The sequence below is a fragment of the Globicephala melas genome, chromosome 20, assembly GCF_963455315.2.
Source record: "Globicephala melas chromosome 20, mGloMel1.2, whole genome shotgun sequence".
NCBI lineage: Eukaryota > Metazoa > Chordata > Mammalia > Artiodactyla > Delphinidae > Globicephala > Globicephala melas.
In genome coordinates, this window is record NC_083333.1 from 37960967 (window position 1) to 37984692 (window position 23726).

Sequence of the window (23726 nt, forward strand, 5' to 3'; positions counted from 1 at the left end):
AACAAGGCAAGTCCTTATCTTCACGAGACTTATACTCTAGTGTGAGAGGCAGGAAATAAGCAAATAAACAAGTAAACGTACAGTGTGGGCAGGTAATAATAATCTGTGGGGAATAGTAAATAGGGGAGGGAAGGAGGAAAGCACGAGACGATCTTTGTGTTTCGAGCGGGGAGAACATGTGCAAAGGCCCTGCGATGGGAACGTACTTGGCGTGTCCAGGAAAAGAGTGGAGACCAGAGTAGCTGGAATAGAGGAGATGGGGAGGGGGGTGGTTAGAGATGAGGTCAGAGTGATGGAGGGTCTCGTGGGCCACAGAAAGGACGTCGGCTTTTGCTCTGAGGGAGACAGCAGCTTTGCAGGGTTTGGGGCGGAGAGACGTGATCTGACTTGTCTCTTGAAAGGGGGAGTCATACTGGCTCATTTGTTGAAGGGCTACAAGGGGACATAGACCAGTTAGGAGGCCACGGCCATAACAGGCCAGGGATGACGGCGGATTGAAGCCCTGAGGTAGTGGTGCAGGCGGTGTGGAGGAAGATTCTGGATATGCCAAGAGGATGGGCTGATGGATTAGATGTGGAGTGTGAAAGAAGGAAAATCAAGGATAACTCCAAGGTTTTTAGCCCAAGTAGCTGGAAGGATGAAATTAGTCATTTTATGAGATGAGGAACTTCAGGAGAGAAGCGGGTTTGGAGTGGGAGAATCAGGAATTCATTTTTGGACATGTCAACTTTGAGAAGCCTATTAGACATACACAGAGCAGTTGAAGATCAGAATCTAAAGTTCAAGGGCAAGGTCCAGGCTGGAGAAAAAACTGGGGAGTGGTTGACATAAAACCCCAAGACCAGGGGAGATCAGCTAGGAAGCTGGTGTCAGTAGAGAAGAGAATCCAGGGCTGAGCCCGGGGCCTCCAGCATTGCGAGGCCAGCAAGGGGAGGGGGAGCCTGGGACACAGGAGGGGGGACAGTGACGGCTGAGAAGAGCCAAGGGAAGGGGGGCTCAGCTGTGTCCAGTGATGCTGATGGGCTAGGCCAGATGGGGACCAAGGATTGGCCTTTGGACTTGGCGACAAGGAGGGCCTGGTAGCCTTCCCAAGGGCAGGTTCTGTGGAATGAGGGGACAGAAGGCTGCCTGGAGCAGCTTCAAGCAGGAATGGGAGCAGGGGGACTAGAGACAGTTCCCACACCTCCCCAGGGAGGTTTCTGAAAAGGGGACAGAGACACAGGGTGGTAATTAGAGATGCGAGTGGAGTCAAGAGGTTATTTTTAAAGCTGGGAGAAATAACAGCGTGTTTGTGGGCTGGTGGGAATGATCCAGTAGAGAAGGGAGGAAACGGCAGCGCAGGAGAGGGAGAGAGGATTGCTGGAGGGACGTCCTTGTCCTTGAGTATGTGGGGGGCGGTGGGACCCCCTGCACAGATGCACAAATGGGAGGGTTGGCCTCAGACATAAGCGTAGTCAGCTCATCCCTGGCGACGGGGGCAGTCAGAGTGTGGGTGCAGATGCTGGAAGGGAGAGGGGTAGTGGGGGGCATGTGGAGGTGATTGAGCGCTTTTATTCTCTCGGTGAAATGCAAGAACAAGGTCAACAGCTGGGGTGAGGATGCAATGGAGGCTCTCAAAAAGTGTTCCCATCCGGCCCATGGTGGGCCTGTGTTCTCCTGGTGGTCACGTCGTCTGCACGCAGGACAGGACTCAGGCCCCGGACGTTCTCCTGGGTGGTGAAGGGTCAGGCCCGTCGTCTAAAGCACCTCTTTCTGCCTCCAGGGCTGTCTAACCCATTCCGGGGGCTTCTGAAGCTGGGCACGGTGGAGCGGCGGGGGGCCATGGGCATCTGGAAGGAACTCTTCTGCGAGCTCTCCCCGCTGGAGTTGCGCCTCTACCTGAGCGGCGAGGAGCGCACCTGCGTGGAGAACTGCTCTCTGCTGCGCTGTGAGTCCGTGGGCCCGGCCCACAGCGACGGCCGCTTCGAGCTGGTCTTCTCGGGCAAGAAGCTGACCCTGCGCTCCTCATGCCGCGATGAAGCCGAGGACTGGCTGGACCGTGTGCGCGAGGCGCTGCAGAAGTGCCGGCGGCCCCAGCAGGAGGAGGAGTGGGTGACCATCCAGTACCCAGACCAGCCCGAGGACCCTCCAGAGGCCCCCCAGGGTGGCCGCCCCTCCCACTCGGACCTGCTCTCGGAGCCTGAAACCCCCCAGGGCCCGCAGTTTGACTGGTCTTCTTCCCAGGTTCCCGAGCCAGACGCTATTAAGGAATCCCTTCTGTACCTGTACACAGACCGGACCTGGATGCCCTGTATCTTCTCCCTGTCCTTGGAGTCTCTGAAGTGCTTCCGCGTGAGAAACAACGAGAAGATGTTAAGTGACAGCCATGGAGTCGAGACCATCCGAGATATCCTGCCGGACACGAGCCTTGGGGGCCCATCCTTCTTCAAAATCATCACGGCCAAGGCCGTCCTGAAGCTGCAGGCCGGGAACGCTGAGGAGGCCGCCCTGTGGAGGGACCTGGTGCGCAAGGTCCTGGCGTCCTACCTGGAGACAGCTGAGGAGGCGGTGACACTCGGTGGGAGTCTGGATGAAAACTGTCAGGAGGTGCTGAAGTTCGCCACGCGGGAGAACGGCTTCCTGCTGCAGTACCTGGTGGCCATCCCCACGGAGAAAGGCCTCGACTCCCAGGGCTGCTTCTGTGCAGGTGCCGACTCGCTGTCCTGCTGCCCCCAGCCTGCTAGCCTCGCTCTGCCCGCGGTGGGGTTCCCACTCTAGGCTCTGCACCCCTTCCTGCTCCCCACGAGTGCCCCCATCCTGCCCCGGGGAAGTTGTAGCAAATGAGGCCGTTCCATGATCACATTGTATTCTTTTGGAGCAGGGGCGTGGTACCCTTCCAAAACATTTTTGCATGCTTTTGCAAGTGGACACAGTTTTTTTTTTTAAATTACAAAGATGGGCTCGTATTACTCAGAGCTGTCCAACAGAACTTTCTGTGATGATGAAAATGTTCTAGATCTGTGCTGTCCAGTACGGTTGCTACAAGCCACATGTGCCTACTGAGTACTTAAAATGTGGCTTCCTAGTGTGGAAGGAACTGAATTTTCAATTTGCTTTAATGTAAATATATTTAAACGTAAATGGGCCCCTGTGGCTCGTGGCCACCGTTTTAGACGGCGCAGCTATAACTATTGTTCTGCAACTTGGCTTTTTTCTGCTTAGGAGTATATTATGCGTATTCTTCTACGTCAGTACGTCTGCTCTGTCATTAGCATCGTCAAATCCTGTGCTGGGCCCTGGGCCAGAGGCTTTATTTGGATAACCTTGTTTAATCCTCACAACAACCCTGTGGGGGTTTGTCTCTATTTGTAACTGAGGAAACTGGGTCACAGGGCTGGTAAGTACCTGTCCCACGCTCACACAGCGAGTGATGGTGGAGCCCGCAGAGGACCTGATGGTCCCAGAACCTGTGCTCTTTTCCAGGCCCTCACAGGGCCTCTCCGCTCCCTTGCTTTCAAGGCTTCGTGATCTTCTGCTGCTCACGTTCCATTTCTAGCTCTTCTCCCCAACCCAGACACCCACATCCATCACCCTGGGCCCTCCGGGTGAAGTGTGAGGAGCCTGTGGGACGGGAGGCAAAAGCCTGCTTCAGGCATCTAGAAAGGAGTGGTCTGCAGCTGGTGCCCCTGGAGGATGGAGTAGCTAAGCAGAGCAGAGCTTCCCGCAGAAAATATCTTCAAGCTGCTGCTCACCCCTCGCCCCCCACCAGCCAGACCCTAGCACTCACACTTTGCCCTTCAGCACGTGAGCGCCAGTCTCAGGGAGGAGGCCAGGCCTCCGGGGCTGGGAGGAGGGCTCCCTCGCTGGGGACGTGGGTGCTGGTGGGTGGCTCTCCTGACGCCTGCCGCCCGCCAGCCTGCCGGCCAAACTGAAACTGGGGAGCTCGGGCCTCCTCTCTGCCTGCGAGCGCAGCTCGGTGGCCGGGCAGACGTCAACCTCTGACATCTGGCTTGTATTTCATAGTTTACAGGGCGCTTTCAAAACTCCATTTAAACTTTGTAATAACCCCACAGAAGAGCAAGTAGCAGGGAATTGGAACCTTGCAAAACTTCGGTCAGGACGAGACAGCTAGCATGCAGAAGAACCAGTCCTTCTAGTCCCCGGGAGGTGGAAGGGACTCTTTCCCTGGCCCTGTAGGAGGCAGGGCCTGTGTCAGGATTCGAGCCAGGCCTTTGTTGTGCTCTGGGTACACCCCACTCCTGGTCCCCCCACCTTCCCCCGCCCCCCTGTGGAGGGTCCTCCAGCAGAGGGACTGAAGCTGGCCCTGAACCACTGTCCCGAGGTATCAGGCAGCTGTGGCTTCCAGCTGGCCCCAGGCCATGTCCAGACAGCCCTGCCTCTGGCTGGCTTCCCCACCCACTCCCTGTGGCCAGCCCCATGTCCCCAGCTCCCGCCCTGCTTGGCGAGACCCTGACTCCGTGGCTTCCATTTCTGGGCCGCCATGGAGGAGTGGACCTAGAGGAGGTTGGCACTGTTGTGCAAGCAGTGAAGAGAGGCAGCTGGGAATAAGAGAATGAGGGCTCTACACCAGCCCCACCCAAATCTGACTCCCGCTGTGCCACTCCATCGTTGTGTGACTGGGCAGGTTTCCTGACCTCTGTGCATCAGCTTCTTCAGCTGTGAAATGCCGCTGATAATCCTTAACAGTGTTTTGTCGTAAAGATTAATTAATAGGGTTGGTTCTGACTGGTGGGCATAGGAGCGGTGGTGGTTTTCATCTTCGTACTCTCCTTTTTAATCTTTCTATGGATACTTTCCTTAGATAGCGGGCCCTTTCTGCCTTGGCCGCTTCCGGGTCACTCAGGAGCTGACTCCGTCCCCACCGCTGCTCACCCTCTCCCTGTTCTTCTCCCCAGGCTGCTCCCGGCAAATCGGCTTCTCATTTGTACGGCCCAAGCTCTGTGCCTTCTCTGGCCTCTACTACTGTGACATCTGCCATCAAGACGATGCCTCAGTGATCCCGGCCAGGATCATCCACAACTGGGACCTCACCAAGCGCCCGGTGAGTCTGCAGCCCAGCCTGCCGCGGCCGCGCGGGGCTGCCGAGCGACAGAGCGGGGGTCGCTCCTCTCTGTGGCTGCTGTTCGTATGTTTGGGGGAGTTTGGCTCTAGGGAAGCCCGGGTCACTAGTTCAGGCCCCATGATGTGGGGGAGTTGACCAAGAAAGTAACTGGGTGCTGGTCTCCAGCCCCTGGACACAGCTCTGTCAGTGCCTACCTTGGTCCTCAGGTGGGAATCTGAGGATGGTTTGCTGCAGCTCCCCATGGTTACAGATAAAACTGTTTAAAGCACCAACAACTAGATACATAGATGGAAATGACAGATAGGATAGATTAGATATAGATGGTTGGGTGGATGGGTTAGGTGGGTAGATGCGTGCATGGATGGATGGGTAGATCGGTGGGTAGATGTGGATGAGTGGATGGAAGGATGAGTGGGTGGGTGGATGGATGGGTGGGTGGGTGGGTGGATGGATGGGTGGGTGGATGGGTGGGTGGGTGGGTGGATGGGTGGGTGGGTGGATGGATGGGTGGGCTAGCCAGCTGGCTGCACTTTCCCTGGGAGCATTTTTCCATGCATTTTTGTTTTTTACATTTACATCTACTTTTTTTTTTCACCGTTCAAAATCATCTTTATTCGGTTGTTTAACCTTTCTTCCCCACCCCCAAGATTACAAGCTCCTGCATCTACTTTTTGTAAAGTTTGGGATCATGCTGGACTCATACTGCTTTATAACGTGCTTTGTTTAGTTAGTATTACATCTTGGGTGCTTTTTTATGTTCACCAAATGCTTCCGCATAAGATGTATTCTCTGATCTTTCAGATTTTCCTCTTCAGCTGAGCTTACCCACTTACGTAGCTGTGTTACCATGAGCAGACTATTTAACTTCACTTCCCTCGTCTGTAAAGGGGGATTAATAACAGCGTCTGTCCCCAGGCTGTGTGAGGACCCAAAGAGACAGTACCCACCAGTCACTTAGCTGGTGCCTTACATTAGTGCCCTGAGGCCTCACCTTCTGCCCCTAATTTGCTTGAGGGTCTGCCTCAAGGGGCGCAAACTTGGCTTTCTTCCAAAGGCACAGATTTCTGCTAAGACAAGACACAGAAACACCGGGAAGAGGTTGGGTGCTTCTCTCAAGACCCAGGCCTGCCGGCCGTGCTGTCTCATTATGTGGAGGTGTCTTCACATGTCCCCATCAGAGTCCAGGGAACATGGTTCTCAGAGCCCGTACCTCTCTGACCCCCACCCCGCTGGGGGTGAGAACCTTCCAAAGACATTAGCTTCACTTTGGCTTTTTTATTGGTTACCTCATCCCCACCCCTGCCCTCAATGTTAAGTATTTAACTAACTACATGGAGAAAACTAAGCCTCAAGATCACCGCAGATGCGAAGAACCCTCTGCCCATAAAACACCCTCCCTGCTTACAACACCCAGGTGCCTCTGTTGAGCCACCTTCTTTTCACTGCTGTAATTTTGGTACCACTTCCTTTTTCCAACTGGAGAATTCTAACACTTCCCTTGGCATGCCTGAGGTCAGGAAATATCCAGCTCTCTCAAAGATCCCGGGCCTGGGAAGGACATGAAAATTCACACTAGAAAGTGGCTGATCGGCGGGTTAAGGGCCCTTTGTCCACTGTTACCACTCTGGCTGACCCACTTGTGCAAGGTCCGGGTGGCACTACTTGGCAGGATGTCAGCCCAGGCCTGGGGCTTCTCTCTTTGTCTGTCTCCTCCACACCCACGGGGAAGGGACAGTCCCTGGGGAGCTCGAAGCCCATGCCTGTCGGCAGAACTTGGCAGTTTTCAGCGCACATTCCTGCGTGGTATTTCATCTGAGCCTCGCCAGAAGCCTGGGGCTGAGTCGTGGGAAGGGCTGGGGAGCAGCAGTTTGACCCGAGTCACGGACTCACCAGGCTTTTGCCAGTGGGCTGCCTATTGGCTGGGGGCTGGTTCCTCAGGGCTCTGGGAAATGGGAAAAGATGGAGTTGTCAGCTGCTGCGGGAGGCGAGAGATGCTGGTGAAGCTGGTGGAGCAGCCCCCAGCCTAACGGTCTCCTGAGGGCCCTGTTACGTCCCCCTGAGCCAGGGGACAGACACCGGGACCCACAGCCACTCACAGAGTCTGATGGCAGCTCCCCTTTACAGAGGATACGCTTACATGGATTTTCTTTTCATCTAAGCTCAAAATTATCCCATGAGCTAGGTGCTTTTATTTTCCCCATTTTACAGATGAGGAAACTGAGTCACAGAGAGGTTAGGTAAGTTTCATAAGGTCATACAGCTGGGAAGGGGCGAACCAGGAGCCAAAGCCCGACTCCTGAGCACTGCAGGGTGGTTGACGGTGGAGAACATCTCAGCTCCTCCATCCTTATCACGGCAAGGAGGAGACTGCAGGGGAGAGGGGCTCCTCTTCAGCACGTGAGGCAGCCAAGTATGCAGAGACAACACCTCGGTTTAGACGCGGGCTCTGCTTTCTTCCGGTGGCTTGGGTAAGCCACTCTACCTTCTCTGAGTCTCAGTTTCCTCATGTGTAAAATGGGGATGATGACACCTTCCCTTCTGGGTTGTTGTGAGGATGTGGTCGAGGTCCTTAGCCCAGCGTCTGGCAGATAGTAGGTGCTCAGTAGTTGGCTTTGGCATCAGGGTCAGGGCTGAGGGTAGAACCTTCAAAGTCCTATCACGTGGGAGAGGCCCAGATTGATCACTCAAATCCACATGGAGCCTTGGGGGGCCCTGGTTGGTGCTGCTGGCAGGGGTGGAGGGAGCTCAGGAAACCTCTAGTTAAGCTGTGTCTGATCCGTAGCTTACTGTGGTTGGAGCCTGACTCACACCCGTCACCTGGTTCCTGAGTCGGCCCGGGGTAGTGCCTGTTTCCTTTCGGCAGGAAGGTGGGGGCAGGGACGACAGGAAATAGTGGGAAGGATCTGTGAGGCCCAGGAGGAGAGGCGTGTTGACCGGAGCAGCCCCTCCTCCGTCCCAGCACCGTCAGGAGGGGCAGCAGCTGGTGTCAAGGGGGAAGAGTGGGTTTGGAAGTCAGATAAACTGGGTTCACATCATGACTTGTGCGAGCTGTGGACCTTGGCCAAGTCACTTCCTCTCTCTGAACCTCAGTTTCCTCATCCGTAAAATGAAGATGGTACCACTTCCCTCGGCAGGTGGTGGGAGGCGTGAGCGAGTGAGTAGGTAACACAGTGCCTGGCCCTCAGGTGCTCACCAGATGGCCCTCCTATCTCACCCTCGCTGCCTGGTGGTGTCCCCAGGTCTGCAGGCAGGCCCTGAAGTTCCTGACGCGGATCCGGGCCCAGCCCCTCATCAACCTGCAGCTGGTGAACGCGTCTCTGTACGAGCACGTGGAGCGGATGCACCTCATCGGTAGGAGCCGGGAGCAGCTGAAGCTCCTGGGGGATTACCTGGGCCTGTGCCGAAGCGGAGCCCTGAAGGAGTTGAGCAAGAGGTGAGCACCCTGGGCGTGCATGGATGCGCACACGCACGCACACACACGCGCACACACACAAATACGCGCGCGCACACATGCACATACACACGCACACACACGCACGCACGCACACATGCACACACACACATGCACATACACACGCACACACACGCACGCACGCACACATGCACACACACACATGCACATACACACGCACGCACACACACACACACAAATACACACGCACGCACGCACACACACACACACAAATACACATACACACGGGGTCAGTGCAAAAGCAGCTTCTCGGAAGAAATGCCAGGGCTGGGTGGAGAACGCTTTCCCTTTGCATTTAGGAGTGGCTTTTATTTGTGCTTGTATTTGTTCATTCATTCGTTTGACAAATTTACTGAGAACGTGCTCAGGGTCCATCACTGGGCTTGGGGCATGGGCCCCAGTGCTGAGCAAGGTGGACCTGGGTCCTGCATGGCAGGTGAGTAAGGCAGCACCTTACTGCTGAGTGAGGGCTGGAGGAGGGAGTCGGACGCCCTGGAAGTCCTACTGGAGGGGCGGGGGATCTAACCCAGACTGGAGGAGGGCGGAGTGGGGAAGGCTCCCTGGAGGAACTGACATCCAAGGTGAGACCTGCCAAACGAGTGGGAAAGCGAGGAGACGCAGGAAAGACTGTTCCAGATAGAAGGAGTGGTGTGCTCAGGCTGTGAATGAAGGCCCCATGCGTGGAAGGCAGAACTTTCGGGGGGTGAGGAGGGAAGTAGGGATGTGGTGAGAGGAGGCTGGAGAGGTGAGAAGGGCTGTGTCGCCCTGGCTCCTCTGGTTGCCGCCAGCCGTTCACCCCATGCGGCTTGGCTTTGCTGCTGTGGCAGCATCCGTCCCCAAATCCTCGCAAGAGGACAGGGTTGTGTGGGACCCTTAAGATGCCCTTCAAGAAGCTTCTTGGTACCCAGGGCCTGAAGGGGACGTTCAGTGCTCAGTCGGGGCTGAGGGGTGACACCTTCTGTGGGGCCCTAGGAGGGCAGAGCTCAGGCGATGAGCTGCTGCCGGCTGCCCAGTTGGGCTTCGCCGCTGGGTTTCTGAGGTCTTGGAGCGGCTCACAAGTCCCTCCACTTTCCCCCTGCAGCCACCCCTCCCGACAGCGCTGGCCCAGAGACCGCCTGTCTGACGGGCTCCCTGCTCAGTCCTGGTGCCCGTCGGGGCGGCGCAGGGAGAGACTGCTGCGGGGAGCCCCTCTCCTAGGCAGAGAGCAGAGGCTGGCCCCTCCCAGGCTCCCAGAGCAGCCGGCTGAGCCCTGGTCTCCTCCACAGGGCCCAGAAGGACAGAAAGCCCTTTGGGGGCCACCGTGAGGGACCTGAAAGGCTGCTTCTGGGAAGGCTCTTTCTGTCTCCATAATCAGCTGAGTGCCTGGGTCCCTACTCACTCCCATCCTTCCTGAGATTCCAGGACCCAGGGCTCCAGAGTGTGCCCTCCTGCCCCTCTGTCCAGGTCAAGTGGGACCCTGTCACCCTCCCCGGTCCAGGGTTCTCTGCAGACTGAGAAGACCAGGTGCCCGTAGGGTGGGTCCTGGGTGCCGGCCTCATTCACCCATCCCTGCCGTGCTGAGATTGTTTGGTCAGCAGCCTTACTGGCCTGTCCGGGCTGCCCTGCCTGGGCACTGGGGACAGTCCTGCCTCTTTCTCTGTGGCCCTGCTGTTCCCATCCTTGGGCGGCAGCGCTGCACACGGTGCCCAGGGCCAGGCCTGTGGAAGTCCCATTTCAGAAGCAGCGTGGGGCGGGGGAAAGAGTCCAGGCGCAGCCTCCGCCTGGCCCCAGATCCACTGTGTGACTCAGGGAAGTTGCTTCACTTCTCTGAGCTCCAGCTTTCTTGTCTGTAAAATGGGCCAGTGATCCCTGTGTTGACGTGGCTTCCCAGAGTTGTGGTGAGGGCCACATGAGGGGATCAGTGTCTGGGGTGGGACAGGGACAGGTGGACAAATGGCCCTGGGTCAGGGCGGCGTGTGCCATGAAGAAGGAAGGAAGGGCCGGGGAGCTCCCGGAGGAGGTGGCATCAGTTGAGGGTTTGTGAAGTTCATTTCTTTTGTTCTTTTAAAAAGAAAAAGTGCTTTTCTTTTTCTTCTTTACAAAGATAGTATTCAAATAGTATGAAAGAGAGTCAAGCAGAAAGTTGGGATCCCCCTTCTCTAGTCTGGCCACCATCAGTTCTGTTAGATGCTCCAGACCCCTCTTGGTCCTCACACAGGAGAACAGAGTTGCCACCACACAAACGGCATCACGTGTGTAGTGAACTGGGGTTCAGCAAAAGAAGCAGAGAAGAAAGCAGAAGGGAGGGCCCGCTTTCCTGGCTAAGGGAACCCACGGCATGGAGGCGGGACAGGAGCACGGCTCGCCAGGGCCTTCGGGGGACTCAGGGCAGCCAGGTGGTGGGTCAGGGGCCAGACCTCGAAGGTCCCCTGTGCCACAGCAAAGGCGTCTGGATTTTATGCTGCTGGCCTTGGGGAGCTGTTGAGGGGTTTTGAGCAAGGGATGGTCACGTTCAGTCAGGAGTTTAGGAAAGACCAGTTTAGCAGCAGTGGAGCGTGGGTGCTGGTGTAGGAATTGGCCCAGGAGGTGAGGAGGCCTGGACTGAGTCAGCCAGAGTGAAGGGTGAGAGGACGGGAAGGGCTGAGGAGAAACAGGCAGGTTTTAGATGTGGGATCCCCTTTCTCTCAGGGGGCTGCCCTGGCAAAGGGTCTGCTCCCTGACCTCATCTCCCCCAACAGTTGTACGGCCTCACTTGAGGGTATGACAGACCCAGGATAGGTGGCTCGTAGGGAAGGCCCTGGGCCTGGCTGGCCCCCTGGGCTTCCACGACTGTGGGCAGGGGACTCTCCATCCAAATCAGCCCCACCCTTCCTGCCGGCGCAGCAGCAGCCTGTGCACCCCGCACCGCCTGCATTTTCCTGGTGATAAACGGCAGCGTCCTGTTCCCAGAAAGCTGGAAGTTTACTGGGGAGACCAGCACGTTGAGCTGAGTGGCCGCATCCTCACCCCACGCAGCACAGCCTGGCCTGCCTGCCTGCCTGGTGGAACTTGCCATCTCGGCCCCAGGTGGGGTCCCCCCTGGACCACAGCTGAGGCCACGGGGTGGGCAAAGGCAAGCACCCACTCCAGATGCCGCAGGGCCTGGCACCTTCCCGCCTCCAGGTGTCCAGAGCATCCTGGGGCAGGTTCCCACGCTTCCTCAGACTGGGAGAATTCTCCCCCCAACCCCAGTACCAACACAGACACACAGCAAGGCTAGACAAGTTTTTGTACCAGGGGAATTTCTGCAGGTGTTTCCTCTCCATCTCTCAGGATGTGACCCTTGGGATCTGTGCCATTGGTGAGGTGGAAACTAGAGCTGGGTTGGCAGCTGAGCTCTCGTCCTCTGCCTCCCCCACCCCCCGCCCTCCCCCATCTCTGAAATGGGATCTGCTGCACTCAGGACGTGTCTCAGCTCCTCTCCCATAGCACTGAAACCAGATGCTTAAATGTCTGTCCCTCCACTAGACCAGGGGCTACAGGAAGGCAGAGGCCACGTCCTGTGCATTTCTGTCCCCAGCCCTGTCCCTGGTATGTAATAGTGGCAATAATGACAACAGTTAACACCTACAGGCATTCACTGGGTGGAAAGGATGCAGGTTCTGGAGCCAGACTCCTGCGTTTGTTCAGACTCCAGCTCCGCCACTTACTAGCTGTGTGACCACAGGCAAGTTATTTAACCTCTCTGGGCCTCCATTTCCTCTTGCAAAATGGGGGTTATAATAGTGTCAACCTCACAGGAGTCTTGTGAAAATTAAGTGAGTTAATATATATAAAGCTTAGTCCCGTTCCCGGTACCAAGCGTTCGCTTTCCTCATCATCCTCATCATTATTAGTTTTTAAATAGATGTTTATTTTTTTATATCTTCAAATTAAAATTTTTGCAGCTTTATTGAGTATACTTGACAAAATTGTAAGACATTTAAAGTGTATGTTGTGATGATTTGACATATGATTACATTGTGAAAGGATTCCTCCCATCTGGTCAATTAGCATATCCATCATCCTCACATATTTTATATATTTTTATATATATATACATGGTGTTTGTGTGTGTGTGTGTGTGTGTGTGTGTGTGTGTCTGAGAGAGAGAGACAGAGACAGAGAACATTTGAGTTCTACTCTTAGCAAATTTCAATTATGCAGTGCAGTGTTATCAACTGCGGTTAACAATTATTCCTTGTTTACTATGTACGAGGCACTGTACCGGATGCTTTAAATAAATTATTTCATCCTCAGAACAGCGCTCTTTCTCAGGTGAGGAAAGCTAAGGTTCAGAGAGGTTAAGTAACTTACCCAAGGTCCCAACAGCTTTTCACCTGGAAGCCCAGGTCCCAAGCCCAGGCGGCTGACTGCTCCGCCCAGGCGGGAGCTGTTTATGCCTGGTCAGCAGCGCTGAGGGAATGAAACCAAACCCAGGTTGGCCCGGGTTCCTTCTAAGGAATCTCTTGTGTTTTCTTTGAAGACTCAACCACAGGAATTATCTCTTGGAGTCTCCTCACAAGTACAGTGTCGCGGACCTCCAGCAGGTGAGAATGCCACCCCCCAGACCTCTCTAGAGGGACCTTATTCCTGGAGAAATCAGAAAGGGAGATGATGGGGTGCGGGGAGAGTGCCTGCAGTTTACTGAGGCAAGACAGCCGTCTTCAGCTCTTTGGTAGCTCGGAACGGGCGTCCCACCATCCACGCTTCCTGGGCAGTGACTGAGCCCCCAGCGCCCCTGGGACCAGCAGGCACTGCAGCAAAGCCCAGGCTCACAGGGCTCAGCCCCTTCCCTGCGTCTGGACTCCTCCCCGGCAGGGAGGGCAGGGGGAGGGGTGAGGGTTTGGGACGTTCCTTTCCTCAAGGGAGGGTACAGTGGATTCCTCCGTGCACAAGGGCTGCACGTGCTCGGCCTGATTCCGGGAGGTTTTCTTGCCCAAGTGGAAGGAAACTCCTCTTGGGGTAGGAGTTCTTCAGGCAGGGTGCCAGGAGCAGCAGCAGACCACGTCTTGCAGGCAGCCTCAGGCTCAGCACAGCTGCTTAAAAGGCCTGGTGGCCCACGCTTGCCCTCCACAGATCGCGGACGGGCTGTATGAAGGATTCCTCAAGTCCCTGATCGAGTTTGCCTCCCAGCACGTCTACCACTGCGACCTGTGCACCCAGCGCGGCTTCATCTGCCAGATCTGCCACCACCATGACATCATCTTCCCCTTTGAGTTTGACACCACAGTCAGGTATGCGGACCCTCAGCCAGCCACCCCGCCCCACCCCCATTCCCACCCGGCCCCATGGCGTCCCCGGGCGGCAGGCCCGGTACCCAGGGAGGGGGACAAGACAAGCCCTCACAGGACTCCCTGCCTCCACCGAGCCATCCATGTTTCTGGAGAAGAGGTGGCTGCTGCCTCTTTGAATTGCGGTGGGAGGACCTCAGTTTCGTCCTCTATGAGCAGGTGGAGGAGGAACTGGATGAGTTTCTGGCCTGGAGTGTTGGCACAGGCCGGGCATAAAGCGGGCACCTGGTGGGTGGTACCTGCCACCGCCTCTGCCCCCGTAACAATTGTTCTTGTCCCCAGTTATTGCTCATTATCAGAAGCCTCTAAATGGAAAAATTCATCCACCAAACCTCCATTCCAGTCCATGTGGGAGTGGAAAACGGAACTGGTGGGAGCATTCATTCATTTTCAGTAGGTGTCCCCGGACCCGCATTTGACCTCTGAACAGACCTGGGGCTGAGTTTTTTAAACTGCAGAGTGTTTGAAACATAGGCAAGAAATCGTTTTGTGAGTCTCAGCAGTATTTATAAAAGGGAAATAGAATAGAGAGTATCAGTGTGCATTGCGGGGCTTAGTCAGCACTGTGGCAAGAACCTTTTGTCCCGGAGCGGAGGGGCAGCGCCATGTGCCGTGGGTGGCAGGCCCCCGTCAGGAACACTGACCAGCCTCGAGCCCCGGGAGGCCCGTCGGTCCCAGCAGTGCTTGCTGCTCTCTCGCAGGTGTGGCGAATGCAAGACCGTCTTCCACCAGAGCTGTCAGGCCGTGATGAAGAAGGGCTGCCCCCGCTGTGCCCGCCGGCTCAAGTACCAGCAACAGAGCACTCTCGCCTAACCCCATTTCCTGTCCCCACCCGGGACCCAGGGCTCAGCCATCCCAGCTGGGTTGGCCATCAGCCTGGGTCACACTTTCAAGGTGTCACAGATGTCTCCCTTGTCAGGAAGACTCTCAGATGTGACCAGAGCATGAGCCTATGAGAGGGAGCCTTGGGAGCTCTTGATGACACCTCCTGCCCCCCACCCGTCTGGAGGCCAGGACACCAGCAAATGCCCCTGTCCGAGGATGCGGGAGGAGAGGGGGCTTTGCACTAATTGGCCTGGATCGCCTCACTGATGCACCGTCTCCATTAGGGCTGTTCACACACTGTGGAAATAAGACTTGGGAAGCATTTTCAATTCCACATTCCTGATTAAAAGGCCTAGTTTTTTTAAGGTGGGTTTTTTCCCTTCATATTTCAACAGAAAATATTTTTTTATTCTTGACCCTCCACAAGTCACCCAAGAAATCCAGCCACTCTCACCCTGAGCAAATGTGCAGGAACCGCTCAGGCCAGGCCTGTAGGCGGGTGGCGGCTGGGTGGACAGGCCCCCTAGGACAGAGCCTGCCAGCTGGTGGGCGCCTTTCCTTCCCCCTTACCGAGCGCTCGCTGCCGACAGCTCCTGTACAACGTGCCAAACCCCCGGGGGGCCAGGCAGGCTCAGTCCTGAGGACCATGTGTTTCCTCTCTGCTCCCCGCCCCCTCCTCACCTGAAAAGCCCTTCACTTCCTCCGTGTCGGAGCCCCTGGCTCTCCAATAGCCTGGGATCTTGGTCCCGCAGGAGGAGGGGAATGACTCGGAACCAGCACTGTCAGCACTTTGAGCCTTCCTTGGTCCAGGGAAGGGTCGTCATCTAGCCCATCCCTCAGCCCCCTACCCTCCTCACTCCTACCACGGACAAGCAGCCAGACGGGCGGGGGACTGCTGCAGACGCAGGAATGCATCCCCGCCTGACTGACTCCCACCAGGACAGAGGTAGGCTGGGTCCCCACTGTGGAACCCTCAGAACCCTCGTCCTTCCACGAAGAGTGTCAGCCCTGCTGCTGAGATGCGTAGGGACACGCAGGAGAAGCCACCCCCGTGGAAGGATGCTCAGCCTCAGTTTACAAAGCCATGAGAGTTCACAGAGCTTTGCTGGACTGGCCCAGGAGGGGCGCTGCCGAGAGACTGGAAAATTTCGCTGGAGCACGACTGCCTTTTGAAGGGGTCTTGGGGTGGAGCCTGGAATTGTTTTCAAAGTGATATTTAGACCCTTGGGGTTGGGGGGTGAAATCTGGGCATGATTTCTCTGTTGCCTCCCCCCACCTCTCCTGGATCCTCAGCCCTGGGGTCTTCTGGCCATCCTATCTGCACTCAGCTTGGATTGGGGGCCTCAGGTGGAGATCCGCCTTCACTGTCAAGATACGAACCTACTCCCACCTCTCCCTTGGGCTGATCTGACTGCTGAGTCACCTGCCCGGCCCTGTGGAGCTGGATAAATTGTGCAATAGAATCGAGGAGGTGGCAGGCGGATGGGGGAGGGGGCTGTCACACAGCTGCTCTGTCCCCATCACGGAAGATGGTGCACACCTGTGCCCAGCGCACCAAAGAAGGTGGATCCTTACCCCCATCCCCACCCCCCATAGCCAGCATTAATGCTCCACCACAGACACAGCCTGATCAGAGCCGTAATTGGTCCAGATCGCTGAGTGGGCCTGGGGTGGGCAGCGCCGCCTGAGCCCAGCCCTGTTTCCTCGGGCCTGTGAGTATATCCTGTATTCCAGAAGGTCCCTAGGAGGCAGCAGGAGGCCCTGGAGGCGCTCACTTTGGTCTGGCGGGGCCTGGCACGCCCCGCTCCCCGCCCTCCCCGAGATCAGTAGCATTAGAGCTGACCCTCCCCCATACCAAAAAGCTGCTGATGCTTTCAGATGAGTTGACTTTTAACACCCTCACCTCCAATGGGAAGCTGATGTGAACCTCGGTCGTGCCCACACTATTTTTAAAATTTCATTTTATGCAATAAACTGTTTCTAGTGAGGGGCCCTGGCCCTGAGAAGTACTTTGCAATGTACCGAAGGAACTGCTGCGTGTGATTTTTTGAATGATTTTGCAGTAAAGACCTGATCTTTCTAACCTGTGGTCTGGTTTCTGAATCTTTTTTTTTTAATATGTAATTCGGTTATTTTATTTATTTGTTTGTTTATTTAGGCCGTGCCACCTGGCATGCAGGATCTTAGTTCCCCAGACCAGGGATCGAACCCAGGTCCCCTGCAGTGGAAGCGCAGAGTATTAACCACTGGACCGCCAGGGAAGTCCCTGGTTTCTGAATCTTAATGCTGCCACTGACTGGGGGAGACCACAGGCCCTCAGTTACCATCTGATAGCCGCCTCTGCTCTCTTGTCAGTCAAACCGTAGGCAATGGAGGGCAGGAGGAGGGTGGTTATTGGTAAACATTTGCAAGCAGGGGGCTTGTGTGCCAGGAGTGGGCATGGAGAAGAGGGGAAGTAATTCTTCAGTCTACCCCCGACCCTTGCCTCTCCCCGGAGTCAGCCCCCCTCCCCCACCGTGGGGTAGGATTTCAGGGCCTTTGGGGAGCTTTACTTACATACACTCATATAACTAATGAAGCTGATGCCTGAAATCCCACCGTGATGGCTTCTTTCCTGTTCCTTAAATGTCAAAGCACAGACTCTGACACTGGAACATGTGAAACCATTTTCCACAGGGTTATCCAAGGCAAGAGAAGGGGCTCAGGAAGGAAAGGTTTGTGAGCAGGGCCCGATTCAGGGCTCATGGTTTTAGGGCTCAATGTGGCCTTTACTTGGCTGCCAACTTTCCTCTGAAGTTCCAGAAGAAGTCCCAGGGGTGGGGGTGGGGGGCGCCTGCAGTGGGAAGCCCGCCACTGCCCACTGTAAAGACAGAAGAAGGAAACAGAGTAATTCCCAGGGAAATCAGGTTGCAGGAAAATGGGACTGAAAGATTCAGGTCTGCAGTTTCCTGTCCTTGAAGATGCCTCTCGGCCTTCGAGGGACCACTCACTCTCCGCCCACTGCACGAGCCCCAGCTTCCGTCAAGGGCAGGCAGTGGTGGGCTCCGAGGAAACCTGAGGGACCTGGTGCGCAGGCTAGAGGCGGCGGGCCCAGAGGAGGGCCAGGAGCACATGACCTGTGTGCTGCCTTTGGACTCAATCCTCCATCCTTAGCAAGGTGTTTCTGAGAACACTTGTGTCTCCCTTCCCCCTCCTGCCTAAAGGAGGATGGGGGGAGTGGGGATTGGAGACCTCAATTCAACCCCAAAGAGGAGGACAGCTCACCTCATAATAAAATTAGTGGTAATAACTAATCTAATGTGTGTTCTTAGAACGTGATCATAACAATACATCTGCTTAGTGCATCTCATTTAATCTTCACAACAATCCTATGAAGTAGGTGTTATAATCCCCAGTTTATAGGAAAGAAAACTGAGATGCAGAGATAAGGTGAGCATCTTGCGTTCAAGCCCCAGGAGCCTGCTCTGAGCTTATCCTACGGACAGATTGGAGGAGGCCCTCCTCCCCCACAAGGATCAAGGCAGGGCAGTGGGGGAAAGGGGTGGGGTAGAGCAGTGGAGGGAAATCTGGCCAGCAGTTGGTGAGAAGGCCTCCTCCCCTCTCATCCCACCATCCTGGTTCTGCTGTCTTCACCTCCGGGAGACCGCCAGGTGTGGCCCAGGATCCCGGGAGGTGCAGGGGAAGGGGTGGCGCCTCTGCTCCTCGGGCGCTGGCCCGTCCCAGAGGGGACAGGAAGCCAGGACACCGGGGATTGTCTCTCGGAGCCGCAACCCCAGTCCGGGAGGAAGTTCTGCCGGGTGCTCTCCGCCGGTGCCTCCCTCGCTATATTGTTGAACAGGAAACAGGGCAGCGTGGGAGCAGGGCGGTGGAGGAGGGAGCGCCGGACGCCGAGCCCCCGCGCGGCTGCCAGGACAAGTGGAGGCGAGGCCAGCGGTCGGACACCCCGAGGTGCCAGGGTAGGGCCGGACTGGGCGGGGGTGCTGATCTGGGGCGGGGAAGGGGACCGCAGGTGGCGGGTCCTCACCCGGGAGCATCGCGAGCCAGCCCCTTCGCACTGCGCTGGAGCCTGAGCTGCGCGGGCTCGGAAGGAGGGCCGCGCGGGACGGATCTTCCCCTCCCCCGGGAGGAGGTGGGAGGCGAAGGGCTGCCCTCCGTCCCGGGGCAGGAGGGGCGCAGGCCCAGGCCCCCAGCTTCGACCCAGGCGTTGGCGCCGCTGTGGCTCTTGTCTGTCTCCCGGGCAGTGGACGCAGTGCATCTCCTGGTGATGGGTCCGTCCTCGCGCTCCAGGGATCCTCCCAGCTCCCCCATCCCTTCCGTTCTCTTAGCTCCCCCAGGGTCGGGGAAGGAGCCGAGGGTTGGGTCCCCTCCCCACCCAGCCAGTGACCCTGCGTTCCGGGGAGCGTCCCTGCGGTGGGAACCCCGCTCCAAGTTTTGCCAGGCCCGGCCGAGTTGCGTTCGGAAAGAGCCTGGGGAGGACGTAGATGGGACGGGAGCGGGTAGTGCCTGCAATCCGCACAGTTCAGGATGCAAATGGCCTTGCTCGGATTGGGAACGCCCCGGCAAGACTGCAAGCCCGGGTCGAACAGCCCCTAAGCAGCGCGCCCGCGGGACGCAGAGGCTCGCGGACAACGAATGTCGCGCGTAGGGGTGGAGCGGGGCAGGGTCGGGACCCTACCCTCCCTTGGATCCGCTCGCGACCCTCCAGCGCCCCTTCGGTCGCAGCCCTCCCTGCCCCTGCCCCTCCCTCTGGCCTTCTCCTGCCCCGGGCCCCGCCCCCAAAGTCCCCACCGGCCCAGGCAGATTTCTTTAGGCTCCTCCTCGCCCCTCCCAGACACAGCCGCTTTGGGAACTGAAGGCAGCCCTCTCCTTCTTTGCTCTCCTCGCCAGCTCCTCCTTCCCGAGGTCTCTCCAGCCTAGCTCTTTGAAGCCCCGCCCAAGGAGATGGCAGGGGCCTAACCTGCATGCATCCGCCGGCTCCGCCCAGCCAGCCCATGGGCTCCTTGAGGTCAGCCCTGCCGACGTGAGTGAGCGCGGGGGTCCAGGGGAAGGTGGTGAGAAGTGGTGTCCCCCCCCCTTGGGTTTGGTGGCTTAGCTCCCGTCAGCTCAAGGACCCCGCCTCCAGGGCCCAGTGTGCTTAATGACTCAGTTTACACCCCTTCCCCATCGGGGAAAGCTTGAGAAGAAGGAGCGCTACACCAGACCAGACCTTGTGCCTTGGATCCCTCAGCCTCAGCAAGAGGCCGAGCTCCCAGCTGCTGGTCCCAGGTCACCTTTGTGGGTCAGTAGGTGTGGTCGATGTAAAGGCTTGGAGGGACCAGGCACACAGGCAGGCTTACAACTGGGCTCTGACTCCCTCCCCCAACATACCAAGGGCCAGACTGAGCTGGCGTGGAGGGGGTCGTGTTGTGGTGATCACTCCAGGAGAGCTTTGGAGGTCCCTGGTTACACCTCACGGGTAGTCACTGTCCCAAAGTGCATTCCCTAGGGGCCATTCTCATGGGGCAAAGTAGAGATCACAGGGCAGGGGGGCAGGCCGCAAGGCCGAGCCTCTCTCGGGAGGTGGAGATGGGAGCCAGAGAGCAGGGGGCGGTGCCGGTCGGTCTGGGCTGGCCGGACTCCGGGTTCACGTCTGTGGCAAAGCCGCCGGGGAAGGAAAGAGCAACCGAGAGAACCGGTTCCCCCGGCCTTGGCAGTTGCGGCCCCTTACGCCAAGGCCCTTGGACTAAGCGGGGCAGGGACACTCCCAGACTAGAGCAAAGCGGGGGCCGCTCCTGGAGCCCGCGCCCCAACCCTGTTCCCGCGGGCCTTGGGCGCACACGCCTGGGGAGTGGGGTGCCAAGGACGCGATTCCCTGAGGGCTGGAAGCGTCGGGGAGGGGTGGGACGGGGGTACTGGAATGAGCTATTCTTCCCACTTCACAGACGCGGAAACTGAGGCCTAGTCAACTTTTAGGCAAACGTGGTGTCGACTTTATCGCGGGCAATCACCCCCATCTCTTTGAGCCAAAGCTTCCCTGGCTGTAAAGCTGAACCAGTATTACCCACAATCTCCCCACCAAGGGATAGAATTTTACTATCAACCAAGAGAATGAAAGGGCTGTCTTAATTCCATCACTGAGTGTAAGAATGAGAACCTTAGAGGTTATTTTATCCAAGTCCCCCGTTTTAGAGATAGGAAAACTGAGGCCTGAACGTACACAAACGATTGTAGCTTCGGTACTCGAACCCAAGTTTTCCGTCTCCCTAGTGCGGTGCGCTTCCCGGCTCGGCGGCCCTGACCTCCGCGCCCCTCCTCCTCGTTGCCCACAGGGACACGCCGCGGCCACGATGGCGGCGGACGTCGAGGGGGACGTGTACGTGCTGGTGGAGCATCCCTTCGAGTACACGGGCAAGGACGGGCGCCGCATTGCCATCCAGCCCAACGAGCGCTACCGCCTGCTGCGCCGCAGCACGGAGCACTGGTGGCACGTGCGCAGCGAGCCCGGCGGCCGCCCCTTCTACCTGCCGGCGCAGTACGTGCGCGAGCTGCCTGCCCTCGGTCACCCTGCCCCCGCCCCGCAGCCGCCCGCGCGCCTTCCGGGTCCCGCAGACCCCGAACCGCTCTCCTATGACTACCGCTTCGTGAGAGCGTCGGCGCCCGCCGGTCCCGACGGCGCGCCCGCCGAGCCCCGGGGCCGCGCGGGCTCCATGTGCGGCCTAGCTCGGCGCGGCGCAGCAAGCCAGCGCCGAAGCCTGGCGCCCTGCCTGCCCGCCTGCCTGTACACGAGGCCCATGGCACCTGTGCGGCCCGCGCAGTCTTTGGACGACCTGGCCCGCACCGCCGCGCCCCCTGCCGGTCTCCTCGGGAGCGGGGGCAGCCTCAAGGCCTGCAGCGTGGCGGGCTCTTGGTTGTGCCCGCGGCCTCTGGCGGGCAGCAACTCCGAAAACGTCTACGAGGCCATCCAGGACGTGCGCGGCCAGCCGCTGGAGCAGCACCCGGAGCAGGTACGCCATGGGGAGCCGGGAGCGGGCAGACGGGCGGGAGTTACGCGCGCCGCGAGTGGCGGCCCTAGGAGACCCGCTCAGTCTTGCATCGGGCTCCACGGAGCAGCAGTGTCCGCCGGCTTTGGACCGCTCACGCCGAGCCTAACTTTACTCAACTACGAAACGAGAGGGGTACAGGCTTACTAACGATCTCTTAGCTGCAATTCCCAAATGTCAAAGCTCCCTGGAGCCCAAAGGGTTTTTGTAACTCAGCTGATGGCAAACTTTGACTTGAACCATGTGCGGCCGTGGACGGTCTTAATTTATCCCATTTAGTGTGAATATTCAAGTTTTGCTGCAGAAGTGCAAATAAACCCGATTACAGGCTGCTGCCCAAGCCTTGCAGGGAGAGTTATGTCACCTGTGGCAGGTGTGTGCGCCGGTTATCCTTCTAAAATCCGAACCATTCCAAAACGTATCCAGAATGAAATAGGGGACTGTGGACCTGCCGCCGCCGGCTCTACCTGCCTCGCCTTTCTCACATGAGCTTGGGCGTCGGAGGAGATAATGGATGTGAAAGTCAGGGGTCTGCTTCCTTCCTTTTTTGACTGGTTCCAACATTTTAGTTCCTTTTTTTTTTTTTTTTTTTGTAATTTTGATGGTTTTGTTTCAGAAAGAAGTCCAGTTATCGCGAGGATGTTCTTTTTGCCTCAGAATTCGGTTATGTAAATTTGGGAAATTTAAAATTTTTATTTAAATATCATTTAAAATAAGAGCACCTTTTAAAAACTCTTACATCCTCAGAATACTTCGGCGGCCTGGACCTCTTCAAGTTTAGGGACTTTTCAGGGAGAGGTGGGGGCGTGGAGGGCACAGGCCCCCTCTGACATGTGCCACATCTGACAGCTGTGTAATTATGGGCAATCCACTTCCTCTCTCAGGGTCTCAGTTCGTGTTTAGATCAAGGGGGTAGGGGATGGATGACCCCTGAAGCTTGTGAGTCTCTGATTTCCTTCTTTGGACCCAGTATGATTACAATAAATATTGATGCCTGCCACGTTCAGGGACTGAGTCTGGGAAGAAAGAGGCACCGTCCCCATCTGTGAGTTCCTGGGTCTTCCCTCCGCCCGGTCTCGTTATGGTGCAGTGTTCAGGATTTGAGGCAGAGACTCGAATTTGACTCTGCTGGGTCACCTGCCAGCTCCTGACAAGCCGCTTCATTCCCCTGGCCACGATGCCCTCTTGTGTACATGCAGAACAATACCAAAGGATTCGAGGCGTTGAGAGCCTTAAACGAGGTGAAGCGTGGAAGTGCTTGGCACGTAGTAGGCGGTCAGCCAAGACCGGCTGAGGTCCCACTGGGTGTCTTTTCCTCCGGGTGCACGCCACCTTTGCTAAGGTTTCTGCAAGGACCAACCCGCCCCCTGGTGGCCAGAGCGGAGAACAGCATGCGGTGGGTGGGGAAGGAGATTGGGACCCAGACCTGGAGCTGGGAGAGTTGCGAGGGCGGAGCAGGGATGGGGCGAGTCCTTCAGCCAGGCTCCTCTGGAATACATGGCTGGATGCCAGCACCCCTTCCCCGGCGCCCCTCCGTTTACTGAGCAGGCTCTCGGCGGCACACTCCGGGGCCTTTCCACATTCTCTGTCCTTGTGATGGTGGGAATGTCTGTCTGGCCCTTGGAGGTGCACTCCTCGATCCTTGAGGTGGGGGACTGGCCTTTCTCTCTGAACCCCAGCACCTGGCATAGGGCCTGGCCCAGAGCCTTGCCGAATGTGTTGAAGAGGGACGAGGAGAGCCAGCCCCCTTACCATGAACCGGGGCTCTGCAGGTCTGCCCAAGGGGCTCCACCCATGAGCCCAGGACCAAGATGGGAGAAAGAGGGAGAGGAGACACCACCACCCCACCCCACTCCCCGCATCCTGGTACCTCCTGAGAAGAGAAATCACCCCAGGAGCCAGGGTCACTGCCCTTTCTTTCTCTAGCTGCGGCAGCTGCAGTGGTGTATTAGGAGTATGTGGACACAGGTGATGATGGGGGTAGCGCTTGTACAGGGAGGAACTGGGGTGTCTCCCAGACACCTGGATTTTGGCAGAGAGGCTCTGCCCAGTCCCAC

General features: G+C 57.3%; 2 protein-coding genes across 10 annotated transcripts in view; both read left to right on the plus strand.

Annotated features, from left to right (window-relative positions):
- Positions 1-16727, plus strand: part of PLEKHM1 (pleckstrin homology and RUN domain containing M1) — a 50923-nt gene extending 34196 nt beyond the window's left edge. For 2 of the 3 annotated variants that reach the window (XM_030848895.2, XM_060290645.1), the window contains exons 8-13: positions 1763-2686; positions 4896-5041; positions 8302-8495; positions 13018-13081; positions 13611-13768; positions 14527-16727. In XM_030848895.2, the coding sequence (XP_030704755.1) occupies positions 1763-2686; positions 4896-5041; positions 8302-8495; positions 13018-13081; positions 13611-13768; positions 14527-14638 (1598 nt within the window). In that variant the 3' untranslated portion in view covers positions 14639-16727. Of the gene's footprint in view, positions 1-1762; positions 2687-4895; positions 5042-8301; positions 8496-13017; positions 13082-13610; positions 13769-14107; positions 14219-14526 lie in introns of all 3 variants that reach the window. The other variant, XM_030848892.2, reaches the window with a different exon arrangement.
- A 1712-nt stretch (positions 16728-18439) lies between these two features.
- ARHGAP27 (Rho GTPase activating protein 27) overlaps positions 18440-23726 on the plus strand; it is a 30631-nt gene continuing 25344 nt past the window's right edge. Inside the window, exons 1-3 of one of the 7 annotated variants that reach the window (XM_030848899.2) lie at positions 18440-18606; positions 19538-19670; positions 20959-21633. In XM_030848899.2, the coding sequence (XP_030704759.1) occupies positions 20977-21633 (657 nt within the window). In that variant the 5' untranslated portion in view covers positions 18440-18606; positions 19538-19670; positions 20959-20976. Of the gene's footprint in view, positions 18607-18864; positions 18919-19537; positions 19671-20958; positions 21634-23726 lie in introns of those variants that run through there. The other 6 variants (XM_030848903.2, XM_030848904.2, XM_060290964.1 and 3 more) reach the window with 6 other exon arrangements.